The sequence below is a fragment of the Protopterus annectens genome, chromosome 2.part0 (assembly GCF_019279795.1).
Source record: "Protopterus annectens isolate FY-2018-M chromosome 2.part0, PAN1.0, whole genome shotgun sequence".
Lineage (NCBI taxonomy): Eukaryota > Metazoa > Chordata > Ceratodontiformes > Protopteridae > Protopterus > Protopterus annectens.
Genome location: NC_056728.1, coordinates 394,904,983 through 394,915,266, shown reverse-complemented (window position 1 = coordinate 394,915,266; position 10,284 = coordinate 394,904,983). Strand labels below are relative to the sequence as shown.

The following is a 10,284-nucleotide window of genomic DNA, read 5'->3' as shown; positions in this document are numbered from 1 at the left end:
CTTGACTACAGCCCAGGTGACCAGAGTATGACTAACTCCTCAGATACGTAACAGACTGATGGGGGCGGGGTATGCATGCTTACCTTGGAAGGAGGGGCAGTGCTGTTTGTCAGTTTGTGATCCCTGGCAGAAGCTGATGCTTAGAAGTATTGACATCAGGCTGGGGGCAGAGGGGGCTGAATAGGCATCGACACCCTATGGGGCCAGGAGTGGGACATACACACAATGTTGCCCTCTAACAGGCCATCACAATCTATATCTAGGAATAGTGTCAGCATGTGGAAGGTGGTGTGTAGTTAGGCCACCAGAAAAGTCTTTCATTGGATGGATAATGGATGGCTCATCCCTGAGCTCATCTCACCTGCTTGCAAGGATGAGACTCTAACCCTTGAAGCCTGCACAAGGATGAGGGTATTTTCTTGCTCCAGGACTCTTCCTGAGGTGATCATTCTGATGTGGGGTCCATTGAGATAGGACTTGCAGGTGGAGGCACTGGGGCATTCAGAGCTGTCTTGATGATCAATCAACCATTGCAGAAAAAAGTAATTTGTGGATTTCTTCAAATTTTCATAATACAAATGCAAGCAACATCTGACAAGTATCCAATGTTTTAAAAATAGTATACTATGTAACAACTTGTATATCGCATTCAGTTGTTTGTATAGACTATGGACGATAAAACTATTTTGCCTGCAACATACTGAAAAACAATTGTGTTAGGACCATGCATTTAGGTAATTTTACTTCCACTGACAACCATATGAGCCATAATTGCAAGGGATTAAGACTAAACACCTATATTGCTTTAGTGCATGAAACACTTTTTAGGACGGAAAGAAAAAAAAAAAACTGCTTTATTTTGGGAGTAAATTCCCGTCAGTATGTTCAGATCTTGGTAATTAGCACTCCATCTTTACTGACAGTATATCACTAGCAAGTAGATACAAATATTTGATTCTGCTCTGACAGAGATGGAAGCTGTTCATATACATATATACATAATGTCACTAGCTCTATCATAAATGTATTAAGCACCTGCGTGGACCTAGGTGTTACATACGAAAAGCATGAAATGCTGCTCTCCAAAACATCCCAAACACATACTTTGATTAGATTGAAATGAAAACACACCAAGCATTCAGTTAAAATACTGTATAGACCTAACCAGTACAGCAACACAGATTAGTGTAGTAAAACACTGCATAGAGTCCATCAATATCTTTAATTTTTTTTTTTAAATCACGTCATGTGTAGGGTCTGTATAGTACAAGAAAAGTGCAATTGTGTAAGGAACTTTACATGTCTGAGTAGGTTAAAAACTGTAGTAGTAATAACTTAAACAACTGCAAAAAAGTCCTGGCCAGGTGGACGCCTGCATCTGTAGAATGACAGTGCATTTCAGGTATAAAAAGAGGATGTCCACCTGCAACTTATTTGGCTCTTTCTTGTCTGTGTAGAAAAGGGTAGGGACTTTTTATCCAACTCCCAGTGTGCTGCTTTCTAGCAAGAGGACCCATCATCACTCAACTCCTGGATATTCCTGCCACAGGGGTAAATGGACCTTAGGTACCATGGCTCTGCCAGAGTTCATCCCAAACTCTGGAGTCTACAGGTCCTGTGATGGAATGAATGGGATCCCAAGTACTTATCCTACACTAGGGTTATCCCAAGAAAGGTAAGGTGGGAGGGAAATATGAGTGCAACATTGATGCTACCTGAACATATTTTATTATGTTAAATTCCTTGGACAACTTTACTGTCTTCGTCCCAGAGCTCACTTCTGCGGTAGTAATAGCCAGTAAGAAAATTCACATATTTTATCAGAATATGGTGGAGCATACTTTTTTCATGTAGTGGTTTGCAAACTTCCTTGCAGAATGATCGTGATAAATCCTACTCCGATTCTGGAGGTGAAGCCAAGCTTACAATGCATTGAAAAAGGTGTGAAGAGAGGATCAAGTTGTTCCTCTGGTACGGTTTGTATGCCCACCACTCGTAAAAATGCAATAGTAGCTGAGCTGCTGTGCCCCTAGTAGCATATTATCTTACATGCCCTTTTATTTATTCATTTATTTGCCATGAGCCATATAATCAAAATAAATGCAATGTACTTGCCATTTTAGTATGGTCTGCTTGGAAACTAGCCTACCTTCTTTTATAAATGCAAAAGATAAAAGCAAGCTGATCTAAGCCTTACATACAACATTTGTACTGTCCAGCTTGCATCTCATTTGCCCATGAATATCTAGTAAGAGCAAAAATCCTTTGTCTTTAACTGTGTTTGTGTGTGCGTGCATCTGTGTGTGTGTGTGTGTGTGTGTGCGTGTGTGTGCGTGTGTGTGCGCGTGTGTGCGCGCGTGCATGCGTGTGTGTGCGTGTGAGTATAAAGAACACTGGCAACTGGATAGACTGGTATCAAGAAAGATCTGACAACCATGAGCAAAAAAAGATGGATTGTATAAGGATAATCTTCCTTTGTGATGAATGTCTCTCAACATCAGTACTTGTAGTTCAGATATTTTCCTAAATGGTATAATGGTGCAATGGGGTACTTTCCTTGAATAAAATGCGAGGGGTGCTACTGCTGTAGGTTTCAAAGGGGATTCTGTGAGTTGTTAGAGGACAAAATTTGAGTCCCATAGAGCAGAACTATCTTTGTTCAGTGGCTTCAGATGTAACACTCTCTTAAGATACCTCTCAGCTGGTAATAAATATGACAGTTGACCATAGGGAAGCAAGGTGAAATGTATGAAGGGTGACTCTTCACTGTGTGTCAGCCCTAATCTGTACAACTCTTGCAGGTATTTCAGAATTTAAGGACTGCTCCTAAAAATGGTCTTGATTCCTCATTTTGCACCACAGGGAAAATTTCTTCCACTTAGCTAGGTAAGATTTCCTGATGATAGGATAATTCAACACATTCTCCGTGGAAAGATTCCTAAACAGTAGGAGTGTTGAATCCTCCAAGCTATTACTCTGACTGTCCACAGATATGGACAAATAGGGGACCCCTTCAGATGAGCAAAGAAGTCCAAATGCTGAGACAGAATGAACAGTTCCTTTTTTGTCATCTCTAGAAAGAAGGGAGAACCAATGCTGCCTGGGCAAGAAAGGTTACATTAATATCTTTGGCTTCTTCCTTCCCTGATTGCTGTATTTTCTTGGTGAAGTACTGGGATCAGAGGATAAGCAAATAACATGCGTAGATGAAGGAGAAGCATCCACTATACAAGCCGCTGTGTGGTGCTTTGGAGCAGACATTTCCAGCAGTCTATTGTCAGAGAATCAAAAAGATCTATTTATGGTATGGCTGCTTTGTGAATTAATTGAAGAAAAATGTCTTGGTCAGGCATTCACTCAGAGAATGCGTCTCTGATCTACTGAGATTATCGCAGAAAGAATTTTGTTGGGACAGAACATAGGAAGTGTTAGCTACACACCTGAATCTAAGATTGTCTCTCAAGTCATTACTGGCAGTTTGCATAGTGGATACAAATAGATCCCTCCATGTACCACATCACAGTGCTGTCTTCTACTATAGGGCCCCTGACTAAACCTGTGGTCAAAAGCCCTGAAGGCCTGAATCATTGCCATCATTACTTTTTCTCTTATACTGTTGTGCTTCTTGCACTATCTGCTGTGTGATATGCCCTGAACCTTGAGCTATGCTGTCTGGGTTCCCCAAAGACTGACATTTGAGGCAATTGTGGTCAATATTTGACTGGGACTTCTTTGAAGGGAACCTCAATGTTCCTTTGTATCAGCTGCACCCACCATTCTAATTTCTGCTCGAGGCAATGCAGTATACAACTCATCCTCTCCAGAGGCTTACTTAGCTGACTCTAGGTATCCCTGAGACATTACTATGGTTTTGTCAGATACAGCCTTGGTAGGGATACCATCAAATTAGTAGATACCACATACTCCAGAGTATGACGGTACTCTTTTGCGGTGGTTGACTGCTTCTGGAAGATTTGGTGAAACTTATCTACCTGAGATTCCAGCTGGCCCTAGGGGGTAGAAGGCCTTCTGGCTGGCTAATTCCAGGTTTGGCCCCTAGGAATTTTGCCATCTTTGAGAAGGTTAGGTTCATCTTAGGAAGACTACTTATCATCATTATCAATGTTACAGTATGTTCACTTTTGCAGTAGCTAGCATATTTGGGACTTCTGCTGCAGAAAGACCAATGTTCATACTCATTTCCAGGGCTTAGTTCCCTTTCTCAGCTAGGCTTGACAGAAGCCCTTTCTCCTGGATGTCAGCACATTTGTGGTACAAAAGAGACATCTACATGCCCCAAGTTTGTTTCTTGTCTTGTCATTTACCAGGAGCTAGTGCCTGACAAACAGATCAGGGTAGACAAGAAAAAAAGGATGGTAAACCAATAGGTTCTGCCCCTGCTAACAAAGCTGCTTCTCCAAAATATAGGAGAAATTGAGGAGGAGGCATACATGGGGACTTTGTATCACACTCCCTCCTTGTGTACGCCCACAGGATAGAAAGGTGAAGGGTGGAAGGTGGGCAATAGTAACACAATACAATTATGGTACGTGCATAATGCAACTATACTATATTCTTCATATGGTTCACTGCTGCAATACCAGTAAAAAAGAAGAAATGGCACACCAAAAGAAACCAAGAAAACACTGTAAAGTGCCAAAACTGAAGGAGAAACGTTCCAAGGTGATGTCAAAGGCTTTATTCAATACTCCACAGAAAAATCCCATACACATAACATGAACGCCATTAACCAAACTGCGTTTTCGTCTCAACAAAGTGACTTCATCAGAGTTTTCTGTGGAGTATTGAATAAAGCATTTCACTGCTGCAACAGCCTACACATCTGGGAAGATTTCTACAGCTCATGGATCAGTGGTTTATATGGTCCTGATGATGTGTTGGCTGGAGTAACCTTTCCAGAATGGCAATGGTAAATCCTGCCCTTGCTCTAGAGGTAATGTCCATGTTATAATGCTTAGTAAATGAGTGTCAGACTGCTTCATCTAAACAGATGGAGTGATGACCCACATGGAAAGCACTGGCAGTTGCTATGCCATTAGAACAATAGACCTTTACTTGCCCTGGGTATCTTACCATAAAATGAGTAACAGAAACAAATGCAATGGGTTAAGTATTCAGAGATGGTCTGCTTGCAGACGGGCCTTTTCTTCATAACCCTTTGAAATGGATACAAATAACTGCTTTGTTTTTCTGTTTTCTTTTGCTCAGTCTTGGTAGAATCTCAACTGCCTATGCACATCAAGGAAGTGTGGAATTCTCTCTCCTCTATTCCAGGACATAGGCTAGAACACTGGGAGGCAAAAGTACAGAGGTATAGAAACTTACCATAAAAGTAATTTCAGTATATTCACTGCTGATCTACTGAGTCTTGGGATTCTTTCCCAAAGAAATGTGACAGGTAGCCCAAACCCCATAAATGACATCTGACAGGTAGCCCAAACACCATAAATGTCATCTCCCCCTTTCCAGGCCTGGTGGTCTTCGGTCTTACCAATGTCAAGGCATCTGTGACATAAATGGGCACCAGACAGAACCACCTTCATGTTTTTCTTGCCCTAGCTTGTTTAGGAATTGCTCTTGCAGAAATTTCACTCCCCATTTTATAGCCTTCTTGTTAAACAGGGTGCAATGAGGGCAAGAGATGACTGTCCTGTCCCTAGGGGCCCTGAAGGTTGAAAGATTGCTACACATAAAAGCATGCACAAAAAGTCCAATATTTTCCTAGTGTGGTACTTACCTCTCCACTCTGGATGCTAGGCTGAGAAGACAGACTTGTTAATTTTCTGAGAGATACAAATTGATTTTCTTATAAACTGCAGCAAGAAATAACTAAACATGCTATACGTAGATTTCCCTGTTATACAACCTACCTGTTGACATTCAGGTTGTAGGGCAGCACTGGCCTAGAAGGTGGAGGGCTACAAGTTCAAAAGTCAGGCAGAGCATCAGGTTTTCTGCGTCTGAAGTCTCTAATGTGAAGAATTCTACAACAGTGAACAGTATGATGAGCACTTCTAGAGTCTAAATAATTAAAGGGGAACTGCAGCACTCACTCCACCTTCAAGCAGTTGGCTAGATGGGAGTAGATATGGGTAGATAGGCTATGCAATTTAGCATTACTGGATTCAGAACATTTTTAGCATTACTGGATTCAGAACATTTTATAGAGCATGACAGCAGTAGACAACTTAAAGGGCAAAGAGGTAAACTGGTAATAAAATCCTCCTGCCTCAGACCTGAACACACACATATGATCCAAGTGAATGGGGAAATGTTGTAGCATGCTTGAGTTCCAGGGTGACTATTACAAACAAATGAAGAGGAAGAACCTGTAGGCTGAGCATTCTGAAGTTTGGAACATTTAGGAATTGGTTATCCTTCCTCAGCATTAGGAACAATTCTGAATAGAAGTCTGTGCCTTTTTGCCTTTTCAAAGGCTCTTTCTGTGACTCTCTGAAGTAACACTTTCTCCAACAAGGGCATCACTAGGCTCTTTTGATCATTTGGGACTGGTAAAATCCCCGAAAATGTTGTTTTGTAAGGAAGTGTAATCTGTCCCTGTGCTTTTGCCTGTAGGACACAGTTGTCCTGTGTGATGTTCTTCCATTGGTGCGAGAAGAATGGCAGTTGGCTTCCTATCTTGTAATCTCTCAAGTTTAAGAGGAGAGGCAGTATTTCTAAGGAGTGGGGGTCAAATTTGGGTAAGGGGAGGGGAATGGGAGGAGCATGGTCTAGTGATGGCTGTTCCTAGCAGATGAGTGATCCTAGAGGCTCTAAGGCTTTCCCTTTTTGGTTTCACTGTCACCCTTTTATGCTGGACCTTTTTCCTTCTAGTCTGTTTACTTTTGTCTTGTTGGTAAAGGTTGGGCCAACTCCTTGCCTGCTAACACCTGTAACAGTGAGGGACTGTTTCAATGACTGGCTATCTTCACTTTTTCCCCCCTCACTTTCTTGAGCACTTCACCAACAGGGAGTCCAAAGCACAGATTTTTTTCTAATGTAACCTTAAAAATCTGCAACTTCACACACTCTGGCAGGGTTTGGATCATCAGCCAGGCATGTCTTATAGGTTCATAGGTTGGTACTAGGCTATCGACCCTAGGGCCTACACAAGCCTAGCCATAACAATTCCCTGGCTATTTCTTCCCACAGTATTTACTTCCCTAAACGTCTGTCTAGCAGGGCGACTGACGTGATCCCCAGGGTGAATTTCCTATCTCCCATCCAATCATCAAGGTTCCTTTTGAAGAGGGCCAAAAAGGCGCTCTGCCTGACATGTATGGGCAGTCCATTCCAGAGTCTGGTTGAATAACAGGACCGGATTATTTGGTGGCAGAATCTTAAACATTTTTAAAAGTCTTACAAAATTATTACAATTATTAAATTATTAAACAGGTGTCATGCCTTCTCATGCCCTTTAATCCTTTCTCCAGTAGATGACCAGAGGATGTTTGGCGGAGGCCACTCGACTGTGAATTGTTACAAGTAATCCTTGGAATATGCACATATTCCACATATACTTTTAAAGATAGTACAGATTAAGGTAACAACATAACATAAAAGCCAATATTGCTTCACTTCAAATTTAAAAATAATACTTGTTAAAGTGAATATATAGGTTAACTGTGGGAACTGAATCCACAGAATCAGAATACACTATTACACTTCCCTAATATCTTATACCGAGCCCATGGCAGTTGCCACAGGACTGCATCAACTGAATCATAACCACATTTTTACTACTAAAGTTCTTAAGGAGATCACCTTGATATGCCATTGACTGTGTGGCAATTTCAAAGCCTAAAGTCTAGAACCACTGCCATATATACACCATTCCCAAAGCAATGAAATATCCTACTCTGCTGGTCACTGGGGGGCAAGAAAGGGTGAAGGAAGTAAAGACTCCACAGCAAAATCTGGTGTAGGACTCTTGTATGGGTACTTGTGAGAATCCTGGACAGTGTAAAAGTGGTCAGGCTATCTCTTGACTACAGCATATGAAATAGATTTACCAGAAAAAGGGAAAATTGTGTAAATATACGGTCTATACCCACAGATGAAGGTCACTACTGCAGTATGATTTCCTATTCATGAATTAGCCAAAGTGGATGCACATTCTACATTCCGATTTTCAAAAGTTTAGGATGTTCCCTCATACGGCACTCACATCCTCCTCCAGTCTGAGACACTGGTTGATGCACAGACAGCAGCCAATGCCATCTTCAGTTTTTTTTTTCATTTCTCTTTTTAAGCTGCATGATGGCCATTAGCAAATTTGCTCTGTTGCAGGGGCCAAAAAATAAATGGCCCCAAGTCCAATTTTGTAAAGTTGACAGAGAATAAAATGGCTGATTTCCTATGGGATGTGGTGCCTGAAAAAACAATATTTAGTGGTCTTTAAGCTGAGGTTCATCTTGGAGGCATAGTGACACGCTGTCTTTTTGATTTTGATGCTTGCCTTGCCTCCTCTTTCTCTTTTCACCTTCGCCTACTCAGGAGAATGCTGGCATTCCCAGAAAAAAAGGGGAAGGTGGGTGGCAGTCCACCCACTATTGTAGTGCTGAGTGCAGTCATACTGTACTTTGCTTATTGTAACAGTCACCATTACAGTTTAATACCTTATTCATGGGAAAAACATTACAGCAGCTCAATTGGAGAGAACAGCAGTAGCAAAGCCTACCCTGCTCTTTTCCTGGAGATTTACCTTGTACTGCATAAAAAGGGTATTCACATTTGTCTGTGTAGCTGTCTCATAATCCTTGTTGATACATTCTTAAAAGGCTGCTGTAGTTACATCTGCCCTGGTAAAAGGGTCATAGATGGGCCCATCTAGACGTTTCTATTGGAGGCTTAACAAAAGCTACTTTGCTGCTAATTTGGATAGTTTCTGCTTAGAAACCATAGACCACTTGAGGGGACCCATGCATGGGATAAAGCATTTAGGATCTGCCTGTTTGGTCTATGCATTGTGCAAGAAACAAGCGAGATGATATTTTGGGTACTGAAATTAGCATCACATCTACATAAGGATACAGCACAGTGTAGATACAGAAAAGGATGTCAGTACAGCACTTAGTGTAGCACTGTGGCGTCACCAACAGTGCGCACTCCGCCATAAAGATATCAAATACGTAGCACAGCTCTTTAGAACACACTGAGTCAGTACAGCACTTAGTGTAGCACTGTGGCGTCACCAACAGTGTGCACTCCGCCATAAAGATATCAAATACTTAGCACAGCTCTTTACAACACACTGACACTTCTTCATGGACAATACATTTAGCAGGCACGTACCTTCATTGCTTTAAACATCTCCTCAGCAAAGAAAGCTGGCTTATTCTGTGCAACTTTCACTATGAAAAAAGGACAATGTTAGACCAAACATTAAACAGAGGATTCAACAATCTGAAGATAAGCATATTTATCACTTCTTAAAATACAGAACTGTCAAATTTTGTTCCATTACCCACTGCCTACTATATTCATGTTCTGATTAATTCTGGTAAGTCATACACATTACATTTCAGTTTTCCATCAGTCAAAATGAATCACTTTTTTCCCTTGTTTGCTTAGTATTTTACATGTCCCTTTCTCTCTTTCAAATAGATTTTATTGTGCTTCTTTTCAAAATCTCATTAGCCCAGTCAGATGACTCTACAGGACTCCAAAAAGCTTCCAGTTTGTCTGTTTTAAGGCGTGTTCATCTGTTCTGCTCTCAGTGCTATAACATATCAACCACTATGCATATGGCAGTGTTCTGTAAAGTCCCAGTTCACACTAAATTACCAGCTGATAATGTATATTTCACATGATCAGCACAAAGAGTAATGGTATAGTAAAAAACAGTATGTCAGAACAAGTAGAAAAATCACCATTATATTCCTGGTGAGCACACCTTACTGGAGGGAACTTAAGAGCATTTACAACTAGGGGCCCAGGAAAATAACTTTACTGGGTGGCATAAGCCAGGCAACTTTGTTCGCTAGGCTTACTTAGGCCCTTGGGCCGATAGCCTAGTACTTACCTATGAACCTACGAACAAAAGACTGCACTCCAGTGACAACTGTTACACCTTAGCACACAGGAATTTCCAACTCTAAAAGAACAAATTGCGCAAAACTGAACAGTAGAAGCTAAAAGTGTTTACTATCTCTGACTAGAATGCCTATGTTATGTGTCTTTTTTGTGTGTTTACACTCGGTTATTTTTAGGGTCCACCAGCTAGATGTTGCATTCTGATACGTCTTATTTTTTTTAATACTA

At 41.2% G+C, this 10,284-nt stretch overlaps 1 protein-coding gene across 1 annotated transcript in view; it reads right to left on the bottom strand.

The window, feature by feature from the left end:
* The window catches only part of LOC122793101 (annexin A1-like), a 401,547-nt gene that overhangs the window by 51,621 nt on the left and 339,642 nt on the right, over nt 1-10,284 (bottom strand). The window contains exon 11 of the mRNA XM_044060832.1: nt 9,316-9,374. Coding sequence (XP_043916767.1) covers nt 9,316-9,374 — 59 coding nt within the window. The remainder of the gene's footprint in view (nt 1-9,315; nt 9,375-10,284) is intronic.